The sequence below is a fragment of the Lampris incognitus genome, chromosome 9 (assembly GCF_029633865.1).
Source record: "Lampris incognitus isolate fLamInc1 chromosome 9, fLamInc1.hap2, whole genome shotgun sequence".
NCBI lineage: Eukaryota > Metazoa > Chordata > Actinopteri > Lampriformes > Lampridae > Lampris > Lampris incognitus.
In genome coordinates this window covers 1,341,468-1,365,807 of record NC_079219.1, presented here as the reverse complement: position 1 = coordinate 1,365,807, position 24,340 = coordinate 1,341,468, and the positions used below count along the sequence as shown (strand labels likewise).

Sequence of the window (24,340 nt, the reverse complement as noted above, 5' to 3'; positions counted from 1 at the left end):
CTGTACAATGACAACAATAAAGTGGCTTTTACACACACACACATATATATATACATATATATATATATATATATATATATATATATATATATATACACATATATATATATATATATAAAGTGATAAAATGCACCCTTTCGGTGGCAACTCTAAAAACAGTTTGGTGAAAGAAACTAAGCTAAAAGTCATAGAGAAGTCATGGAAATGTCCCTGAAAACGGCTGGTGGAAAAGGGAGTGAGCTCTGGAGTGGGAGGAAGATGACGAGCCGTTCTCCTGGAGCTGCTCCATGAGGGCTGATGTGCTTTAGAAGAGTGAAGTCTGGGAAATACTCGGAGTGACTGATTGTGAAGGAGGATTAACGCAGAAGCAGCAAGGCTGAACTTTTGTTCCCTTTCTCAACGAATCTTCCTTTATGAAGGATAGCCTTATAACCTCACGCCTCCTACTGGTGAAACTGGTGAACAACAGACAGATGAGCGTTGCGTTCCTCTCCGTCTCAGTTGAGGTTAGCAAACTAGACATGCCAACTCACACTGAGGGGTGCGCTCCATTTCAGCGTGTCCTGTGTGTCGTATGTTAGAACTGAATTCCAAAAATAAAGCATCTCATCTCTCTCTCTCTTGCTCTCTCTCTCTCTTGCTCTCTCTCTCTCTCTTTCTCTCACTCTCTCGCTCTCTCTGGCTCTCTCTCTCTCACTCTCTTGCTCTATCTTTCTCTCTCTCTCTCTCTCTCTCTCTCTCTCTCTCTCTGCCTCTCTCGCTCTCTCTTGCTCTCTCTCTCACTCTCTTGCTCTCTCTCTCTCTCTGCCTCTCTCGCTCTCTCTGGCTCTCTCTCTCTCACTCTCTTGCTCTATCTTTCTCTCTCTCTCTCTCTCTCTCTCTCTCTCTCTCTCTCTCTCTCTCACTCTCTCACTCTCTCTCTCTCTCGCTCTCTCACTCTCTCGCTCTCTCTGGCTCTCTCTCTCTCTCACTCTCTTGCTCTATCTTTCTCTCTCTCTCTCTCTCTCTCACTCTCTCTCTCTCTCTTTCGCTCTCTCTCTCTCTCTCTCTCTCTCTCTCTCTCTCACTCTCTCTGCCTCTCTCTCGCTCTCTCTCTGGCTCTCTCTTGCTCTCTGGCTCTCTCTGGCTCTATCTTTCTCTCTCTCTCTCTCTGGCTCTCTCTCTCTCGCTCTCTTTCTCTCTCTCGCTCTCTCTCGCTCTCTCTCTGGCTCTCTCTTGCTCTCTGGCTCTCTCTCTCTCACTCTCTTGCTCTATCTTTCTCTCTCTCACTCTCTCTCGCTCTCTCACTCTCTTGCTCTCTCTCTTTCTCGCTCTCTCTCTCTCACTCTCTTGCTCTATCTTTCTCTCTCTCTCTCTCTCTCGCTCTCTCTCGCTCTCTCACTCTCTCTGCCTCTCTCTCTCTCGCTCTCTCGCTCTCACTCTCTTTCTCTCTCTCTCGCCCTCACTCTCTTTCTCTCACTCTCTCTCTCTCACTCTCTCGCCCTCACTCTTTCTCTCACTCTCTCTCTCTCATGCTCTCTCACTCTCTTTCTCTCTCTACCTCCCACCTAGGTGGACGGAAACCTGGCTGATGCCAGGAAGCAGATCCAGGATGAGATGCTGAAGCGGGTGGATGCTGAGAACCGACTGCAGACCCTGAAGGAGGAACTCGACTTCCAGAAGAGCATCTACAATGAGGTCCCCCCCCCATCTCAACGCTTCTATTTTTATTATCTATCCATTCGCTCTTCTCTCTTCACATCGATCTCTGTTCCCTGCCAAGCGTCTCTTTTTCATCCCCTCTTCAAATTTCATAACACAGATTTCTTTTTCTTCTTCTGGTTCCCCCCCTTGTTAGTCATCTCCTTTTTGTTTATTTTAGTTTTTCAGTTATTTTCTGTCACGTCCATCATCCAAACCGCTGATCCTGCTCTCAGGGTGGCGGGATGCTGGAGCCCATCCCAGCAGCCACTGGGCGGCAGGCGGGGTGACACCCTGGACAGGCCGCCAGACATTGTCAAATGTTAAAAAAGCAGGAAAAAAGGGGGAATACTTGATATTAAACTTCAAAATAGGACCTGAAAATGACTTTACTGTACCTCCAAGATACAAAGAAACTGAGAAATGAAAGCAAGACCGTCTCATTTTAAACTTTACTGATTTGTCTCCCTCATCAAACAGTGTGTGTGGGTCCTTATAAAGTATTAAAATGTCAAATTCAGCTTTACAAATATTGGGCTTTGAAAGTTTTTAAAATGTCTTAAATTTGAATCTATGAAGTCTTAACTTCTATATTAACATTTTATAAGATGATATTCATTTTTTGAAGTAGTTGAGTTCTTCTGCAGCAAAATCAAATTTTTTGAAAGCCTATAAACTCTTAAACCCAGCAAACGCTAACATGGACAGTGAGCCTTTCTTTGCCTGCCACAGTTTCCTTTGGGTCAGAATGAACGGACTGTGTCGCACAGCCATCCCTATTGCCTGTCTTTTGTTATTTGGACTTTCCGTATGAATGTCACAGTCGTTCCAGTCGTTGAGCTCGTCATTGTTTGGCTGTATGAAACCCAAAAAGGTATGAGCCCAAATGACAAAAACACTGCCACTGATCTAGCCTTTATGGAGCTGCCTGAGCTAAAACAAAGATGTGTAAGACACTGAGTCGGCCCCTCTCGACCAGTCATGGCCTCCCTGTGTTCCCCCATTTAAAGAAAATCCTAAGATCGCCCTACTTGTACCATCTCCCTGCATTACTTGTCTTAAAATTGGTCTTCCATTTCCTTTTATTTGGTCTTAAAAAGCTCTTAAAAGTAAAAATGTAACTTTGTGAAACCCGTAGACACCCTGATTAAAGTCAGCCGCCGTCTGTCATCATGTGTGTGTGTCTGTGTGTGTGTCTGTGTGTGTGTGTGTGTGTGTCTGTGTGTGTGTTTCCCTGTGGCTGTGTAGGAGCTGCGTGAGACCAAACGCAGACATGATCTACGTGTGGTGGAAATGGACAGCGGCCGGCAGACTGAGTTTGAGAGCAAATTGGCAGATGCACTGGTTGAGCTACGAGCCCAGCACGAAGACCAGGTCCACATCTACAAGGAGGAGCTTGAGAAGACCTACCATTCCAAAGTACGTTGCACCACAGAACAGCCAGAGTGAAAACGGGGAACCCCAGGTCCGTTGTTGGCTCCACTGCAGGATGACGGGAACACTGATCATTTTTCAACACATTTGTCACCCAGGGTTCACACTGTCATGAAAAACCAGGAAAATGCAGTAAATTGAAAAATCCAAGTCATGGAAAATTATATTTTTGTAAAAGATTGGACAAGCCATGGAAATCTGAACACTATACTGCAACAGTACATAGCACAGTTTGTATCGGTATGCTAACCATGCTCCTCCACTGGCTAGCCTTCGTGTCAGTTAGCCAGCTAGCTTGTAGACCATTAGCTAGCTAACTTGTAGACAGTGCTGGGCGAGCGCAGTTTCAACAATCATTGGCTTCAATTGGACAAGTACACAGTATGGCTTGTAAAAGTCCAAAAATAGTTTCTTTGGGTCATGGAAGTTAAGCTAAAAGTTAGGAAAAGTAATTGAAATGTCAGTGAAATCATTGGTAAAAAAGGTGTATGAACTCTAGTTGCCATTGTTTGACACCCTACTGTTTCTTTCCCAGATACCCCCACCCTCACGTCACCACCCACCCAAACACCCAAACACCAATACTGGTTACACCCACCTCTACGCAATTCACTTTGTCCCACCGGGTAACAAACTAGCTTTAACCCTCCCTTTATCGAGATCCTCTCATCTGGATTTAAATATAACGGGGGACATCTCTGAAAGATTAAAGCGTTTGGTTGGATTCTCGTTTTCAGTCCGTCTCAAAGAACGTGGAGCAGGTGGTCCTTATATTTTGCACACTGTGGATACCAATGATGTTTTTTTCCTGTTAAAATCTGAATTTGAAACACGGACAGACAGAAGACCTTTTGGTTCTGCTTGATAAAAGGAAACCAAAGCCAAATTAAATGGTTCCTCCTTTTTTTGCAGAGGTCCAAGGACACACTCAAGGAACCACATGTTGATGAGCACTGTTTGATATTTGCTTTTAAATTAACTTTTTAAAGTTTTAATGCACCTCAAAACTGTCAAGGAATGTAGAAAATTATATTTTTTCTGTTTATTTCCATTGTGGTTTTTGATCTTGACAGAGATGGACATCACACTTATTATTACAATACAAATGTCCTTTAACTCCATGCCATAATACACCATAATAAGCGGGCGGGCCCATTCCTTGGGCCTCGGGTTAGAATGAGGTAGGAGTCTATCTGATGGGTAGTGCCTTTCTTAGGATATGAGATGTTCTAAGTAGTGCCATCTTCTGTACTTCTTGTATTCTGATGTTACCCAGCGGGATCCGTTGGGTGTATTTCTCCATCCCTTTTTTACAAGTCCCAGGGCTCCTATCACTACTGGTATTGTTGTGGTTTTTACAAGTCCCAGGGCTCCTATCACTACTGGTAATGTTGTGGTTTTTACAAGTCCCAGGGCTCCTATCACTACTGGTATTGTTGTGGTTTTTACAAGTCCCAGGGCTCCTATCACTACTGGTATTGTTGTGGTTTTTACAAGTCCCAGGGCTCCTATCACTACTGGTATTGTTGTGGTTTTTACAAGTCCCAAGGCTCCTATCACTACTGGTAATGTTGTGGTTTTTACAAGTCCCAGGACTCCTGTCACTACTGGTATTGTTGTGGTTTTTACAAGTCCCAAGGCTCCTGTCACTACTGGTAATGTTGTGGTTTTTACAAGTCCCAGGGCTCCTGTCACTACTGGTAATGTTGTGGTTTTTACAAGTCCCAGGACTCCTGTCACTACTGGTATTGTTGTGGTTTTTACAAGTCCCAGGGCTCCTATCACTACTGGTAATGTTGTGGTTTTTACAAGTCCCAGGGCTCCTATCACTACTGGTAATGTTGTGGTTTTTACAAGTCCCAGGACTCCTATCACTACTGGTAATGTTGTGGTTTTTACAAGTCCCAGGACTCCTATCACTACTGGTATTGTTGTGGTTTTTACAAGTCCCAGGGCTCCTATCACTACTGGTACTGTTGTGGTTTTTACAAGTCCCAGGGCTCCTATCACTACTGGTACTGTTGTGGTTTTTACAAGTCCCAGGGCCCGTATCACTACTGGTACTGTTGTGGTTTTTACAAGTCCCAGGGCTCCTATCACTACTGGTAATGTTGTGGTTTTTACAAGTGCCAGGGCTCCTATCACTACTGGTACTGTTGTGGTTTTTACAAGTGCCAGGGCTCCTATCACTACTGGTACTGTTGTGGTTTTTACAAGTCCCAGGGCTCCTATCACTACTGGTAATGTTGTGGTTTTTACAAGTCCCAGGACTCCTATCACTACTGGTAATGTTGTGGTTTTTACAAGTCCCAGGACTCCTATCACTACTGGTATTGTTGTGGTTTTTACAAGTCCCAGGGCTCCTATCACTACTGGTACTGTTGTGGTTTTTACAAGTCCCAGGGCTCCTATCACTACTGGTACTGTTGTGGTTTTTACAAGTCCCAGGGCCCGTATCACTACTGGTACTGTTGTGGTTTTTACAAGTCCCAGGGCTCCTATCACTACTGGTAATGTTGTGGTTTTTACAAGTGCCAGGGCTCCTATCACTACTGGTACTGTTGTGGTTTTTACAAGTGCCAGGGCTCCTATCACTACTGGTACTGTTGTGGTTTTTACAAGTCCCAGGGCTCCTATCACTACTGGTAATGTTGTGGTTTTTACAAGTCCCAGGGCTCCTATCACTACTGGTACTGTTGTGGTTTTTACAAGTCCCAGGGCTCCTATCACTACTGGTACTGTTGTGGTTTTTACAAGTCCCAGGGCTCATATCACTACTGGTACTGTTGTGGTTTTTACAAGTCCCAGGGCTCCTATCGCTACTGGTAATGTTGTGGTTTTTACAAGTCCCAGGGCTCCTATCGCTACTGGTAATGTTGTGGTTTTTACAAGTCCCAGGGCTCCTATCACTACTGGTACTGTTGTGGTTTTTACAAGTCCCAGGGCTCCTATCACTACTGGTACTGTTGTGGTTTTTACAAGTCCCAGGACTCCTATCACTACTGGTATTGTTGTGGTTTTTACAAGTCCCAGGGCTCCTATCACTACTGGTAATGTTGTGGTTTTTACAAGTCCCAGGGCTCCTATCACTACTGGTATTGTTGTGGTTTTTACAAGTCCCAGGGCTCCTATCACTACTGGTATTGTTGTGGTTTTTACAAGTCCCAGGGCTCCTATCACTACTGGTATTGTTGTGGTTTTTACAAGTCCCAAGGCTCCTATCACTACTGGTAATGTTGTGGTTTTTACAAGTCCCAGGACTCCTGTCACTACTGGTATTGTTGTGGTTTTTACAAGTCCCAAGGCTCCTGTCACTACTGGTAATGTTGTGGTTTTTACAAGTCCCAGGGCTCCTGTCACTACTGGTAATGTTGTGGTTTTTACAAGTCCCAGGACTCCTGTCACTACTGGTATTGTTGTGGTTTTTACAAGTCCCAGGGCTCCTATCACTACTGGTAATGTTGTGGTTTTTACAAGTCCCAGGGCTCCTATCACTACTGGTAATGTTGTGGTTTTTACAAGTCCCAGGACTCCTATCACTACTGGTAATGTTGTGGTTTTTACAAGTCCCAGGACTCCTATCACTACTGGTATTGTTGTGGTTTTTACAAGTCCCAGGGCTCCTATCACTACTGGTATTGTTGTGGTTTTTACAAGTCCCAAGGCTCCTATCACTACTGGTAATGTTGTGGTTTTTACAAGTCCCAGGACTCCTGTCACTACTGGTATTGTTGTGGTTTTTACAAGTCCCAAGGCTCCTGTCACTACTGGTAATGTTGTGGTTTTTACAAGTCCCAGGGCTCCTGTCACTACTGGTAATGTTGTGGTTTTTACAAGTCCCAGGACTCCTGTCACTACTGGTATTGTTGTGGTTTTTACAAGTCCCAGGGCTCCTATCACTACTGGTAATGTTGTGGTTTTTACAAGTCCCAGGGCTCCTATCACTACTGGTAATGTTGTGGTTTTTACAAGTCCCAGGACTCCTATCACTACTGGTAATGTTGTGGTTTTTACAAGTCCCAGGACTCCTATCACTACTGGTATTGTTGTGGTTTTTACAAGTCCCAGGGCTCCTATCACTACTGGTACTGTTGTGGTTTTTACAAGTCCCAGGGCTCCTATCACTACTGGTACTGTTGTGGTTTTTACAAGTCCCAGGGCTCCTATCACTACTGGTACTGTTGTGGTTTTTACAAGTCCCAGGGCTCCTATCACTACTGGTACTGTTGTGGTTTTTACAAGTCCCAGGGCTCCTATCACTACTGGTACTGTTGTGGTTTTTACAAGTCCCAGGGCCCGTATCACTACTGGTACTGTTGTGGTTTTTACAAGTCCCAGGGCTCCTATCACTACTGGTAATGTTGTGGTTTTTACAAGTGCCAGGGCTCCTATCACTACTGGTACTGTTGTGGTTTTTACAAGTCCCAGGGCTCATATCACTACTGGTACTGTTGTGGTTTTTACAAGTCCCAGGGCTCCTATCGCTACTGGTAATGTTGTGGTTTTTACAAGTCCCAGGGCTCCTGTCACTACTGGTAATGTTGTGGTTTTTACAAGTCCCAGGGCTCCTATCACTACTGGTAATGTTGTGGTTTTTACAAGTGCCAGGGCTCCTATCACTACTGGTACTGTTGTGGTTTTTACAAGTCCCAGGGCTCATATCACTACTGGTACTGTTGTGGTTTTTACAAGTCCCAGGGCTCCTATCGCTACTGGTAATGTTGTGGTTTTTACAAGTCCCAGGGCTCCTATCGCTACTGGTAATGTTGTGGTTTTTACAAGTCCCAGGGCTCCTATCACTACTGGTACTGTTGTGGTTTTTACAAGTCCCAGGGCTCCTATCACTACTGGTACTGTTGTGGTTTTTACAAGTCCCACGGCTCCTATCACTACTGGTAATGTTGTGGTTTTTACAAGTCCCAGGGCTCCTATCGCTACTGGTAATGTTGTGGTTTTTACAAGTCCCAGGGCTCCTATCGCTACTGGTATTGTTGTGGTTTTTACAAGTCCCAGGGCTCCTATCACTACTGGTAATGTTGCGGTTTTTACAAGTCCCAGGACTCCTATCACTACTGGTCTTGTTGTGGTTTTCATTCCCCTCATTCGTTCAATCTGGATTTCAAGGTCTTTATATTTGGACAGTTTTGCAGTTACTTTTACTGAGGTGCTCCTTTCAGTCGGAATGGACATGTCGATGAGTATGCATTATTATTATTATTATTATTATTAGCAAACTTTATTATTAGCACACTGCCAAAAAGACAAGTATATCAAGGTGTTTTGTCCTGTTTTACGTCTCAGTAATGTTTGTTAAGTCAATACTTGTAACATTTTCTTACCCCTTAATTCTTTCATTTTCTTTGGGTGTCCGGGTAGCATGTTGGTCTATTCCGTTGCCTACCAACATAGGGGTCCCAGTTCGAATCCCCTTGTTACCTCCGGCTTGGTCGGGCGTCCCTACAGACACAATTGGCTGTGTCTGTGGGTGGGAAGCCAGATGTGAGTATGTGTCTTGGTTGCTTCACTAGCGCCTCCTCTGGTTGGTCGGGGCGCCTGTTTGGGGGGAGGGGGAACCGGGGGGAATAGCGTGGTCCTCCCACGTGCTACGTCCCCCTGGTGAAACTCCTCACTGTCAGGTGAAAAGAAGCGGCTGGTGACTCCACATGTATGGGAGGAGGCATGTGGTAGTCTGCAGCCCTCCTGGATCAGCAGAGGAGGTGGAGCAGCGACCGGGACGGCTCAGAAGAGCATGATGCTTATTTCAAGAAAGTGTAGTCATTTCATGATTATGAGACATGTAAGGAATTTTGGTTAAACAGGAAAAGAAATCTTGCAGCAGGACACGTGTCTTGAAGCATGTCCAGGTGTCCTGGAGCAGGTGGGCTGTGCTGAAACAAGCAGTAGTGTCTGTGAGCCGGCTGAGGAAACTTCACATGCAGTATCTTGAAATAAGCACCATGAGACTGGGTGAAAATACCTCGATAAGCTTGTCTTTCTTTCTTTCTGTCTTTCTTTCTTTCTTTCTTTCTTTCTGCAGTGTGTAAACATGGTCAACCTGTGTCAGTGAGAAAGTAGAAAATGTCCAGACAGTGGCAGATCAAATTTAGCAAATGTCGCATGCTAGCTCCCTGTCAGAGCCACTTCCTGCACTTACACTGCTGCTAACAGTGATGATGCGTCTTCCTGTCTGCCAGCTGGAGAACGCACGTCTGTCCGCCGACAGGAACAGTAACCTGGTGGGCGCCGCGCACGAGGAGCTTCAGCAGACTCGCATCCGGCTGGAGAGCATGTCCGCCCAGCTGAGCCAGCTGCAGAAACAGGTCCGTCCCTCCATGTGCTCACAAGCCGTGGGACTGAGCTGCCACACAACTGTCTGACTTGTCTTTACACCTGCAGTCCGCCATGTTGAGAAGGACTGACGGAGCGCGGCCAAACCTCCCACTGCTTCTGAGCAGAGTCTATACGTCCACCTGGTTCTGCTCCCTGTCTGTCTCTACCTGTCTCATGGTCTACCTGTCTGTCTCTCTCTCTCTACCTGTCTCGTGGTCTACCTGTCTGTCTGTCTGTCTGTCTACCTGTTTTGTGGTCTACCTGTCTATCTGTCTCTCTCTCTCTTTACCTGTCTCATGGTCTACCTGTCTGTCTGTCTCTCTACCTGTCTCGTGGTCTACCTGTCTGTCTGTCTGTCTCTCTACCTGTTTTGTGGTCTACCTGTCTCTCTCTCTCTTTACCTGTCTCATGGTCTACCTGTCTGTCTGTCTCTCTACCTGTCTCATGGTCTACCTGTCTGTCTGTCTGTCTCTACCAGTCTCATGGTCTACCTGTCTGTCTGCTGTATGTCTCTCTCTCTCTACCTGTCTTGTGGTCTACCTATCTGTCTGTCTCTCTACCTGTCTGTCTGTCTCTTTACCTGTCTCATGGTCTACCTGTGTGTCTGTCCTCTACCTGTCTCATGGTCTACCTGTCTGTCGGTCTCTACCTGTCTGTCTGCTGTCTGTCTCTCTCTCTCTACCTGTCTCATAGTATATCTGTCTGTCTGCCTCTCTCTCTCTCTCTACCTGTCTGTCTGTCTCCCTCTCTCTCTACCTGTCTCAGGGTCTACCTGTCTGTCTGTCTTAGTCTCTCCCAATTCAGTTCAATGAGCTTTTTTTTTGGCATGACACACGTGTGCATATATTCTCTCTCTCCTCTATCTCTCTCCTCCCCCCCCCCTCTCTCTCCGTGTGTGGGCAGACTGACTTGTGTTTGTGTTGTACCATATGAATATTATATAAATATTTCACAGCATACATCTGTATATGTGTGTGTGTGTGTGATGCCCCCTCAGCTGGCGGCCCGCGAGGCTAAGGTGCGTGAGCTGGAGGAGATGCTAGCGCGGGACCGGGACATGCTGCGCCGGCGTCTGGAGGGTAAGGAGCAGGAGATGGCCGAGATGCGCAGCAAGATGCAGCAGCAGCTGGACGAGTACCAGGAGCTGCTGGACATCAAGCTGGCGCTGGACATGGAAATCAGCGCTTACCGGAAGCTTCTGGAGGGAGAGGAGGAGAGGTGAGAGGTTGCATACCGCAAGGAGAGGAGTTGAGGTCAGGCCTGAGTTGATAGGGGGACTGTGGCGCCACACGGTGGAGTGTCATAGTTATAGACTTGACTGTATATGGCTGAAATGAGCAACTTGAAGCATTTGTCCTCTTTGTGGAGCACCAAGTCATGTGGGTCTTACCCGCCAGGGTCACGCCGGACTTACCCACCAGGGTCAGTTTATACGGTTCTTACCCGCTAGGGCAAGTTTATACCGGTATTACCCGCCAGGGCCAGTTTATACCGGTCTTACTCACCAGGGTCAGTTTATACCGGTCTTACCCACCAGGGTCAGTTTATGCGGTTCTTACCCACCAGGGCCAGTTTATGCGGTTCTTACCCACCAGGGTCAGTTTATACCGGTCTTACCCACCAGGGTCGGTTTATACCGGTCTTACCCACCAGGGTCAGTTTATGCAGTTCTTACCCGCCAGGGCCAGTTTATACCGGTCTTACCCACCAGGGTCAGTTTATGCGGTTCTTACCCACCAGGGCCAGTTTATACCGGTCTTACCCACCAGGGTCAGTTTATACCGGTCTTACCTACCAGGGCCAGTTTATACCGGTCTTACCCACCAGGGTCAGTTTATACCGGTCTTACCCACCAGGGCCAGTTTATACCGGTCTTACCCACCAGGGTCAGTTTATACCGGTCCTAACCACCAGGGCCAGTTTCTACTTGCCATTAGTTTGACTTCACCTCTCTAAGTCCTACAGGAGATACTCGCTCCACCCCTTCCTGTTTCTGTCACCCAGCCTGGAACCATGTGGCCTGCACTCTAAGGCTTTTAGAAACTGGCTCTGCATAGAGGCAGAGGCGGAGTCCCGCTGTACCGACACACTTAGGGCTCCGTCCTATACCCGCCGCCAAGCGCCACCCGCACCTGGTCTTCACTTGTGTCAGACCAACACAGTTATTGTTTTTCCGTCCAGTGCCCACGCTGTTTAAATAGCAAATGTACTCACACCCATCTGAGTGCCCTTGGGCATGGTCTTAAAATGAAGTGTGGTCAGGCACATTGTTAGTGCATCGCTATCTTGAGGCAGTGGAGCGCAGTTGCACGATTGACCAACAAAAACCTGGTCTTAAGTCAGTGATGCAGTATTTTTCTGTTATTTTAAGGGTGAATTAATTTCCCCCCTTTTTCTCCCCAATTGCCGTTCCGGTCTCTGCTCCCCCCCCCCCTCTGCTGATCCGGGGAGGGCTGCAGACTACCACATGCCTCCTCCCATGCATGTGGAGTCACCAGCCGCTTCTTTTCCCCTGACAGTGAGGAGTTTCACCAGGGGGACGTAGCGCGTGGGAGGATCACACTATTCCCCCCAGTTCCCCCTCCTCCCTGAACAGGTGCCCCAAACGACCAGAGGAGGCGCTAGTGCAACGACCAGGACACATACCCATATCCAGCTTCCCACCCACAGACGCAGCCAATTGTGTCTGTAGGGACGCCCGACCAAGCCAGAGGTAACATGGGGATTCGAACTGCCGATCCCCGTGTTGGTAGGCAACAGAATAGACCACTACGCTACCGGGACGCTCCCTGGGTGCATTATTAAGATAGTGATATGCACCTACATAGGCAGGTGCACAACACACGACATTTTAAAGAACTACGTCAGAATGGTTAGTCATAGTGTTTATCAGAATAAGCCAAGTGCAGTAATGGCGGATGAAACCGGCTCATTATCTGACCAGTCGTAACCATCCTACTACTTAACAAAGCCACCATTATAATGGCACACCTGGCTTTTTGAAGGGAATGGGAGATGATCTTCTGATTTTTTGAGTTCATATTACAGCAAAACACAGCTATGATTAATTAAGAGACTAAGGACAACCCTCTGAACCATGTGCCTTACTCTGCACTCAGATTATTCGCCATTAAAGTAGCTTGAAGTGGATTTGGACACACCCTAAATGCACTTGCACCTTAGACCATGTGCTTAGATCGTTAAATTAAAGCCCTAATGTGTTTAATGTAAAGCATTACACCAGAAGTTCCTTCATTCCAAGTGAGAGTCCATCAGTGCCGCAGCATTGCATGCAACCCCAATGCAATGCTGCAGCACTGCATTGGGGTTGCATTGTAAATGTGCTGCTCTGCAATCCAAGTGTTGCATGTGTTAAATGCATCCTACTTTTGCATTTCAGTATAAGAATCTAACACAAAGTAATTCTGCGTATGGTTACGTTCTTATCATCACTCCACTTGGGGCTTGAACATTTATTGGCCGTGACCACATTGGAGGCGGTTAACGCGAGGCGCGCCATGCTGGTCTTTACCCTGATCCCCATCACAGTGGATGTGAGACATTTACCAGGCAGCCACAGCGTTGTCTGTCAGTCACGTGTGTGTCAGTGTTAAAAGTGAATTAGCGTAGACAACTCCACCAGTCTGACGATCATTACTTCCTTTAATCGTTAAATAATTAGCGTAGACAACTCCACCAGTCTGACGATCATTACTTCCTTTAATCGTTAAATAACTTGTTTGTTTCTCTAAAGCGTGCAGCGCTGTAAAGCTCTTGTTCAGCGCTTTTGCAGAGTGAAAGTCGGTCAGTCTGGATTTTCTGTTGTCAACAGCCCAGTTGAGACGGCCTTCCTCTTTTGCTCCTCTGACTGGACACCAGAGGAAAAGTGGGAGGGATGTAGGGCATTTTTCTGTTCAGGATTTAACTTATTTTAACCTCGGGGGCTCAGGTCATTTCTCAAAAAAAAAAGAAGAAAAAAAGGAAGGCCTCAGGTGGGGTTAAACTGCGAGCAAAAACACTGCCTGGAAAGCATCCATTACGATGGCAGCACGAGTGTGCTAGCACCTTTAGCTGACTGGTCCTTTGGGTTAATCAGTCTACTACACCTATCTACCCCCACCCCACTGTTTCCAGACTGCGCCTGTCTCCGAGTCCCCCTCCGACCAGGGTCATGGTCACGCGCACCTCCAACTCCTCCCACAGCCATACCAGTCGTGCCATCTCCTCTGCCATGGCCTCCAGCAGCCGCAACTCCTCAGGCACCACCAGCGCCAAGAAGCGCCGTCTGAACGACAACGACAGCGAGACGTCCAGCGTGGCAAGTGGCATGGTGACCAAGACACGCATCAACCAGCAGGCCTCGGCCAGCGGGCGCGTCACTGTGGACGAGGTGGACCTGGAGGGCAAGTATGTCCGTCTCAGCAACAAGGCTGATGAGGTGAGGGGGATTCTGGGTATCGTGGCGTGTTTAGTTGTGAACTGCACTCATAAGGTCATAGGTCAAAGTTTGTTTGGCACGTGTGTTTTTATTGCGTTATTAGTCAGCTAGTGTTACTATTGCTGCATGCCAAGTTCGTTACCATGGAACGCTGACTGAGGCTGGTTGACGAAGTCCTGCTGATAGAGTTGTTTCTACACTGTGAAATGCTTTGATGCAAATGTTTTAAATACAAAAGGCTTGATGGAAACAGCAAATATTGAATAAAATCCGCAACATTTGCATAGTTATATACACTCGTGTGAGCTGGATAAGCTTTCACTTCGATAAAAAGAAATGCAGCAGATTGCAATGGAAACACGTTTGCAAAATGAAAAAAATTAAATGTGAATAGAATTTTATTGTATGAGCAGCTGTTTCTTCATCCTAACGTGTCAGCTGTTCCTTCATCCTAGCATGTCAGCTGTTCCTTCATCCTAGCATGTCAGCCGTTCCTTCATCCTAACATGTCAGCTGTTTCTTCATCCTAACATGTCAGCTGTTCCTTTATCCTAACATGTCAGCTGTTCCTTCATCCTAGCATGTCAGCTGTTCCTTCATCCTAAAATGTCAGCTGTTCCTTCATCCTAACATGTCAGCTCTCCCTTCATCCTAACATGTCAGCTGTTCCTTCATCCTAGCATGTCAGCTGTTCCTTCATCCTAGCATGTCAGCTGTTCCTTCATCCGAACATGTCAGCTGTTCCTTCATCCTAGCATGTCAGCTGTTTCTTCATCCTAACATGTCAGCTGTTCCTTTCTAACATGCGAGCTGCAGGTGGATGGAGAAGTAATGAAATGCTAACAGTGATGTAATGCAGCTGTTTATTCAGTGTGTCCATCAATGACAACCTGTTTGATCTGAGTTAGCTCTTTATGGACTCTGTCCGTCTTTCTCATGGGCATTAAAGTATGGACATAAGGGGGTCCGGGCAGCGTAGCAGTCTATTCCGTTGCCTACCAACATGGGGATCTCTGGTTCGAATCCCTCATGTTACCTCCGGCTTGGCCGGGCGTCCCTACAGACACAATTGGCCGTGTCTGCAGGTGGGAAGCCAGATGTGGGTATGTGTCCTGGTCGCTGCACTAGCGCCTCCTCTGGTCAGTCAGGGTGCCTGTTTGGGGAGAGGGGGAACTGGGGGGGATAGCATGATCCTCCCATGTGCTATGTCCCCCTGGTGAAACTTGTCACTGTCAGGTGAAAAGAAGTGGCTGGTGACTCCACATGGATCGAAGGAGGCATGTGGTAGTCTGCAGCCCTCCCCGGATCAGCAGAGGGGGTGGAGCAGTGGAGCAGAGACTGGGACGGCTTGGAAGAGTGGGGTAATTGGACAGGTACAATTGGGGAGAAAAAGGGGGAACAAATCCAAAAACAAATGAAGTGTGGACATATGATGTACGACAGGCAGGCCTGCATCCGGGCTTTGATTTACTGAGTCAGGTGTGATGGAAACACGCCTTAATTCATATCTTCATTTATTTACCCAGTTTAATTGCTTGCTAGAAATGTATTTGAAAGTTGGATGGAAATGTGACGATTCTCTCTCTTGCTCTCTCTATCCAGGACCAGTTGTTGGCTCACTGGCAGGTGAAGCGACAGGTCGGTACCGGCAGTCCCATCGCCTACAAGTTTCCTCCCAAGTTCACCCTGAAGGCCGGAGGCACCGTCACCGTGAGTCACACTTAACGTCTCCATTTGTTTCTTCCTTTCTTTCACTTGATTGTTTGTTCCTTTTTTGTTTTTTCCCTTCTTTATTTTTCTGTTTCTTTCTCTTTAACTCTCTCCTTCTTTCTTTCACTCTTTTCTTCATCACGTTCTCTCTCTCAGTCGTTATCCCTGTATCTCTGCGTCTCTCTGGAAGTGTGATTCTCTCACATTTGTTTCTTACTCTCTCCATCGACCGTTACTTTCTTTCTTTCTTTCTGAGAGAGAGCTGGCACATGAGTCCATCTCTAGTAGATCTGATGTTACATGTTCAACGTGTTAGTCGCAAGTAACACTTTTTATTTGTTTCTTCTACTTTCTTGTTTGATTTTAGCATGTGGCACTTGTTAGATTTTCCTCATAATGAAAAGTGTCATAAATACAATGCATCATTATTATTGTTCCGACATGTCGGTGATGGTGTAGGCTTCAGGATTTGGATCTAACCTAGCAGCTTTTTTCCTCTGTTGCAGATCTGGGCCTCAGCCAGCAGTGGAAGCCACAATCCTCCATCTGACCTGGTCTGGAAGACTCAGAACTCCTGGGGCACCGGAGACCTGATCCAGACGGAACTCATCAGCGCCAATGGAGAGGTCAGAAATCGGCTCACATCCTAGAGTTCAACTACAAAATTACATTCTTCCCAGTTTCCAAATTCATTTCTACTCACGTTCGTTTTGTGTTGAATTTGCTACGTTTTCTCTCCATGTCCTCCAGGAGATGGCCATGAGGAAAGTCACGCGCACCTTATTCCACGATGATGGAGATGATGACATGGTAAAGTTCAGTTTGAACACACATACTCTGAATCAGTGGTTCTGCATCTGAAACGGAGTAGTTCTCAGGTACCACCAGTACTGCTGGTTTGCTATTCTTACAGGTAGTTCATTACATTCACTTGTTGTTCCACATCTAAAACCGATTGGAGGTCAGAATAACAGGAACAATCTACTTACTACTACTACCACTACCACTACTACTACTACTACTACTACTTTCTGCTGCTCCCGTTAGGGGGCGCCACAGCGGATCATCCGTTTCCATGTCTTCCTGTCCTCTGCATCTTCCTCTGTCCCACCAGCCACCTGCATGTCCTCCCTCACCACCTCCATAAACCTCCTCTTTGGCCTTCCTCTTCCCCTCTTCCCTGGCAGCTCCATATTCAGCATCCTTCTCCCAGTATACCCAGCATCTCTCCTCCACACATGTCCACACCATCTGAATGACAGGAACAATAGGTGAATGTAATGCTCTACCAAGTAAAACCAAGAGTACTGGTGGCACCTGAGGATGTGAGGGAGGAACCACAGATCTAAAGATACCTTCTTTATTCTCCTGCCTGAGGAAGTTTGTTGCCATAGTAATATGTTCAAAACAAGTTTACCTATATACAGATTTACATTTTTCCATCCATATCATCACGCATCTGTACACATATTACTACATACACACACACACACATACATACATGACATACATACATGGATACTCACACACACATATACATACATACATGACATAGATACACACACATACATACATGACATCCAGTGGGACGTAAATACACAAATATGAACGGGGATAACACAACATACATGCTTACATATCAGGGGTCATTGTAAGGAAAAGTTCTAGTTGTACGTGAAGCAATCAAGAACTCATTTTTGAGGTGGGCTCACCACCACAATGAGAGCTTCGTTGTCTGTAGTAAGGAGTGTTCTTCAGTCATTTTTGTGTTATTCTGGTGTTTTTGCAACGGAATCAAGTAACAAAATACAGATCGATGCATGAGAAGAAGTGCACCACCACCACCACCATTTGAATGACGCTTCTCTCAAAGAGCAGATGAACGATTGGGACTCGAGGGCTCGATGTTGTCAGAAACCATCACAGTTCAAAACCACAGCATAGAAACACCGAGTTGATTTCTCAACTACAACTCCAACGTGATTCTATGTTTTGTATGCAAGGCGGCATGTCATGTCATGTCATGTCATGTCATGTCATATCAAGAGCAATTACATAATTTGAGCGATATTTTTTATTACTTGCTCATTCGAGGACAACTTCACAATTTGTTTACTTAACGTCTTGATGCCTGCTCCGTAATCCAGGTCAGAAAGTCACACAACAATGAATCAGTTCAGGCGCATACAACTGTATTGTTGAGAACGTTTCCTCATCATCTCAGTGACCTCTTCAGTCTCACCTGACTGCAGGTACCCCCACCCTTAATAAACAGTAGACTGACTGCAGGTACCCCTTATAAACAATACACTGACTGCAGGTACCCCCACCCTTATAAACAGTAGACTGACGGCAGGTACCCCCGCCCTTATAAACAATACACTGACTGCAGGTACCCCCACCCTTATAAACAGTAGACTGACTGCAGGTACCCCCACCCTTATAGACAGTAGACTGACTGCAGGTACCCCTTATAAACAATACACTGACTGCAGGTACCCCCACCCTTATAAACAGTAGACTGACGGCAGGTACCCCCGCCCTTATAAACAATACACTGACTGCAGGTACCCCCACCCTTATAAACAGTAGACTGACGGCAGGTACCCCCGCCCTTATAAACAATACACTGACTGCAGGTACCCCCACCCTTATAGACAGTAGACTGACGGCAGGTACCCCCGCCCTTATAAACAATACACTGACTGCAGGTACCCCCACCCTTATAGACAGTAGACTGACTGCAGGTACCCCCACCCTTATAAACAGTAGACTGACTGCAGGTACCCGACCTACGTTACATAGGTGTCTTATTACATAGGCTACGTTACATAGGTGTGTTATTACATAGACTCCGTTTCATAGGCGTGTTATTACATAGGCTACGTTACATAGGCGTGTTGTTATATAGGCAACATTACATAGGTGTGTTATTACATAGGCTGTGATGGGAACAGCGCTTTCAGCAGGTACATTTGTGGTGTGGTGTGTCGCCCCCTGCAGGGAGCTCACAGCACCAGCGGCGTGGAGAGCGAGTACAACCTGCGGAGCCGTACGGTGATCTGCGACTCCTGCGGCCAGTCGTCGGAGCGCGGGAGCTCGGCCGTGTGCAGCAGCGGCGGGGGGCTTCCCGAGGGTCTCGGTGGGCACTCCTTCATCATGGGCACCAACCAGCCCAGACAGGTAATTCACTGAAACTCTCCCAGAGGTGAGTGGAGAGAGAACATGGAGGGAAATGATTCACGTGTCTCTCACAGGAAATGAGATTATATTAAGTGTCAACAAACACATCCTACACAGAGCGATCATGTAAAATAAAAGTCATGGTTAAAAGGAGGCCAAATGAAAATACCGTCAGACCGAGCCCAGATGAATCATACATACAGTAGTGCTCGGCGATACGGGAAAATATTATCACGTTAACCAAGGAGAAATGTATCGATATGCAATGATATCTGCATATCCAAAAACACCATGTTAAAGAATCCATCTGAAGTTCATCACATGAAACTCTGGTAAAGTATAATATCAAACCAAAACTAGTTTTCAAATAATACTCTCAAATATATCAGACCTGATACGGTGAGAAGTCTTTGGCCACAGGTTGTAATTATTAATTTAGACAACAAAGTTGTGTATCTGGATATGACAATATCTGAATTTCATTCACATCACTGAAAGACGATAATAATGTAGAATTATTGCCCATACCTAACATATATAGGCATAACATATCTAAAATATAGGCATAACATACCTAACATATAGGCATGACATATCTAACGTATAAGCATAAACATACCTAACATATAGGCATAACATACCTAACATGTAGGCATAACATATAGGCATAACATACTTAACATGTAGACATAATATACCTAACGTATAGGCGTAAACTACCTAACATGTAGGCATAACATACCTAACATATAGACATAAAATACCTAACACATAGGCATAACATACCTAACCAATAGGCGTAAGCTATCTAACACTTAGGCATAAAATACCTAACATATCAGCATAAACTACCTAACTTATAGACATAACATACCTAACATATAGACATAACATACCTAACATATAGACATAACATACCTAACATATAGGCATAACCTACCTAACATATAGACATAACCTACCTAACATGTAGGCATAACCTACCTAACATATAGACATAACATACCTAACATATAGGCATAACATACCTAACATATAGACATAACCTACCTAACATATAGACATAACCTACCTAACATGTAGGCATAACCTACCTAACATATAGACATAACATACCTACCATATAGGCATAAACTACCTGACATGTAGGCATAACCTACCTAACATAAAGGCATAACCTACCTAACATAAAGGCATAACATAACTAACATATAGGCATAACCTACCTAACATGTAGACATAACATACCTAACATAAATGCATAACATACCTAACATATAGGCATAACCTACCTAACATGTAGACATAACATACCTAACATGTAGGCATAACCTACATAACATAAAGGCATAACATACCTAACATAAATGCATAACATACCTAACATATAGGCATAACATACCTAACATAAAGGCATAACCTACCTAACATATAGGCATAACATACGTAACATAAATGCATAACATACCTAACATACAGGCATAACCTACCTAACATATAGGCATAACCTACCTAACATATAGGCATAACATACCTAACATAAAGGCATAACCTACCTAACATATAGGCATAACCTACCTAACATAAAGGCATAACCTACCTAACATAAAGGCATAACCTACCTAACATATAGGCATAACCTACCTAACATGTAGGCGTAACCTACCTAACATAAATGCATATCATACCTAACATAAATGCATAACATACCTAACATATAGGCATAACCTACCTAACATATAGGCATAACCTACCTAACATATAGGCATAACATACCTAACATAAATGCATAACATACCTAACATATAGGCATAACCTACCTAACATATAGGCATAACCTACCTAACATAAAGGCATAACATACCTAACATATAGGCATAACCTACCTAACATATAGGCATAACCTACCTAACATAAAGGCATAACCTACCTAACATGTAGACATGACATAACATACCTAACATATAGGCATAACATACCTAACATGTAGGCATAAACTACCTAACATGTAGGCATAACATCATAGGTGAAGTCATGTGATCATGGAAATCACATCATGTTTTGTACAGTTACAGTGCTCAGTAACGTTCAGCATTGTTTCAGAGTGTTTTTATTTTAGGTCTCATTCTCACGTTTTGTAAGATTAATTTTCTTGTTTGGATCTCCTCCCTGTCTCTGCTCCTCCTCCACCTCCTCCTCTTCCAGGGCCGCCCTAACCCGGAGAACTGCTCCATCATGTAAAACAAGACCAACTCACCTGAACCCACGACCTCCTGCAGCCCATTCAGGAGACATATTTTATACCAGTTAATGTTGTCTTTTTGTTTTTCTTCATGTTTTGTATGACCTGGTTTATTATTCGGAGTCATCTGCAGGATGGACTGGCTTGGCAAGGGATCCTTTCTTCTTCTTCTTCTTCTCTTATTTAGCGCTGACTTTATATATCCAGTCTGTTATTGCATGTGGGCCTGACTGCTGCTTCTACTAACGTGTGCACTGCGGATATACACTAATGTACAAATGAGTATTCACACGCACACACGGCTCTCTGTTGACCAGCCCCTATGCATTATCTGACCTGGGCTTTCACATCCAGTGGCCAAGCTGTCATCCCTCAACACGCACAGCCGGTAAACTTGTCAGGAATGAGTGTGCGGGAGAGAACCCGGGCGGTCAGGACCCTGGCCGCCCACATGTGCGGGAGAGAACCCGGGCGGTCAGGACCCTGGCCGCCCACATGTGCGGGAGAGAACCCGGGCGGTCAGGACCCTGGCCGCCCACATGTGCGGGAGAGAACCCGGGCGGTCAGGACCCTGGCCGCCCACTTGTGCCGTCCGGCCAGTTTCTGACAGCCTTTTTATGAAGTGCAGTAGGATTTAACCTGTAAGTAGGACTTAACCCGGTCTGAAGTTCTGGATCGGTGGGTAATTGTGCGTTTGTGTGCATGTTGGGATGGTGCGGTGTGGTTGCAGAGTGGCGTGGTTGGGGCGGGGGGGGGCACCGAGGGTTTTGTCCATGGAGTCAGCCACTAGGTGCACCCGCCCAATGAGAGGTTTTTCAGATAATGGTTTGGGTGGACGTGTGCTTGGTTGTAATTGCTTCGTTTGCTTTGTTGTTGGCCAGACGATGGAGTCCGTTCTGGACGTGTGTTGGGGCAGTACAGCGACTGACAGAATAGATGGAGCTTCCAGACGAATCATGTTGATGCGACGTGTCCATGAAGGAACTGTCAGGACCGGCAGTGGTCGACAGGCCTCCCTCCCTGTCTGTCTGTTTAACTAATGTATGCCCAGATACCCGTTTGAATCTCCATGCAAGCCAAACTCACGGTCGCATCTCGTCTGCACAGTGAAAAGTGTTGTTATTTGTTGTTTTTAGTCAGTTGTGGTTGTCACCAGGAGTCATGATGTCAGTATCCGTGAGAGACCTTCTGCTTGTGAGTGTCTGTAGAGCTGAGGGCTCGTGGTCGCTGACTCGAGCAGCACCGATCGGATCCTTGAGCATGGTCTCAGTCATGGCCACATGTACATGTTGTCTGTTACCGGGTCAGTTTTCTTGATGACTTCCGGACACCTTATGAGACGTGTCGCGAGTTACTCGTCAACATACGGTGACAGCCTCACAAATGTAGTTTGAGAAGAACTTGTCTTATATCTTTATAGGAGTTCCTGCTGTCAAGCCGGCGTTGTGCCCGGCTGCAGAGACTTGCCCCGAGTCGCTGCTGCAGCACACTCAAAACAACGTTACACTCCCTTCACAGAGCAGTTGCTTACAGACCGAGACAAAACACAAGTGCCTTCATGCAGCTTTCTGGAAGCAGAAATATCGGTGTCTGTTGGCGCCTCGTGAATAACTTGCTCACATGCTTTATATTGTAGTCTTGTGACTGTCAGTAGTCCCCATTTGGCTTCTCTCTCTCTCAGAAACACTGGTCAAAAGGGCTTTTTCTTCTTTTTGTGTTTCCTCTAAAGCTTTATGGCGCTGCACATCCTCAGGCATGCTTTCGAGTATTGAATGTTAGCAGGGTTGTGGGGTCTGTATCCAGTTTGGCTTAATGTGCTGCATTCACCGATGGCCTTGCCAGCTGTGCACGGCAGGTAGATTTGTACTGTAGTCTGGCAGCTTCAGTTTTACTCCGTATCAAAGCAGGTTTGGAGAATACTTGATGGCTTTTTTTTTTTGCAATGTTTTTGTTTTGTATGGTATTTTATGCAAACTATCACTTACCAAAGGAGATTTTTGTGCTCAGATTTTTGCTCTTCAAAGAAAATATTTTAGGTAGATGTCGGATTTTGATATTGTGCCTCTCCAAGTGCCTTAAAGTCCTGATGCTGATTTAAAATGAATAAAGTTAAACCTCAACACCGCCACCTCGTGAGAAATTGCTTCTACCAAAGATGTTTGTATTCGTCTTGTGTTACACTAAGGTGTACTCTGAGTATATTTGCCTGTATATGACAGAAGGTTGAATCAACCCATGTGGACACAGCGTTTCTTGAGACACGTTTCATCATCATCTGAGTGACGTCTTCAGTCCCACGTACCACGACGCAAGACTGTCACTGAAGACAGTAACGTCGTGTCCACAGGAGCTGATTCCACCTTCTGTGACTTTCTTACCTGGCTTATCGAGCAGCATCACCACACCTTAGCCTGGACGTTCTCAAGATGTCATAAGAGGTGGTGGTGTGCAGACCACTCCATGTACAGCTGGGGACTAAAGGGTTGAGCAGCCATTCACAGGCTCCTTTCTAGCCGTCAAAGCACCTATGTATGCATAGTCACACAATTTACATTTAAGTTCCCCATGTTTAGGTCTGCACAGTCGCCCCGTGTCAGCGTTTGTTCACAATGCTGGTCCTGAAAAGTCATTTGGAACCATGTCAGACTGGCATGCTGCCCATCCTGATACAGCTGATGATAGCAGACATGCAACAGACCTACATATCAAAACACATGCATGTTAGGATTAATACTCCTGCCTGTGCCCCTGAGCAAGGCGGTGGAAAGAGGACCAGGAGTTGGTCCCCGGGCGCTGCCGCTGCTACACAACAGGATGGTTGCATGCAGAGAACACACTCACTGCAAGAACACAATGTCACATAAAGTGGCTTTCACTTTCGGTCATGTCTGTTGTTGATCAGCATTGTCAGCAGGCGCCGTCAGGCGACGGGTGGCAGTTTCATGAAAGCCACAACACTTAGAGACCCTTTGAGGGTGTTGGTAAATGCTAAGTCCACCCTTTAGTCCCGATGTACCTGTTAGAATCACCTCTAGTCCACGAGACGCTGAAGCGTTTCTGAAAGGGGCTCGGTGTCGATGTGAGCGGTTAAAGCTGGGCCGTCGTGTTCGCATGTTATAATCATATTAATCACAATAATCACCCTTATGGAAAAGCCAGGCAACCGCAGTCCATGTAATGAATGTTATTTTCTGTTTTATACAAAAATAAAATGGCAAGTAAAACCCCTTTTCCCAAGAATGGTGGTCAGTAATGTGTTTGCTTTGCCTGGCGTACAGCCTCTCTGTCAGCGAACACACACAAGACCCTCCGAAAGTGCAGCC

The 24,340-nt window shown here is 45.9% G+C and overlaps 1 protein-coding gene across 2 annotated transcripts in view; it reads left to right on the top strand.

The window, feature by feature from the left end:
• Positions 1–24,275, top strand: part of lmna (lamin A) — a 115,388-nt gene extending 91,113 nt beyond the window's left edge. For both annotated transcript variants that reach the window (XM_056286386.1, XM_056286385.1), the window contains 10 exons: positions 1,552–1,677; positions 2,929–3,099; positions 9,309–9,434; positions 10,442–10,662; positions 13,579–13,882; positions 15,485–15,592; positions 16,099–16,218; positions 16,343–16,402; positions 18,596–18,775; positions 20,981–24,275. In XM_056286386.1, coding sequence (XP_056142361.1) covers positions 1,552–1,677; positions 2,929–3,099; positions 9,309–9,434; positions 10,442–10,662; positions 13,579–13,882; positions 15,485–15,592; positions 16,099–16,218; positions 16,343–16,402; positions 18,596–18,775; positions 20,981–21,016 — 1,452 coding nt within the window. In that variant the 3' untranslated portion in view covers positions 21,017–24,275. The remainder of the gene's footprint in view (positions 1–1,551; positions 1,678–2,928; positions 3,100–9,308; positions 9,435–10,441; positions 10,663–13,578; positions 13,883–15,484; positions 15,593–16,098; positions 16,219–16,342; positions 16,403–18,595; positions 18,776–20,980) is intronic.
• The last annotated feature ends 65 nt before the right edge of the window (positions 24,276–24,340 follow it).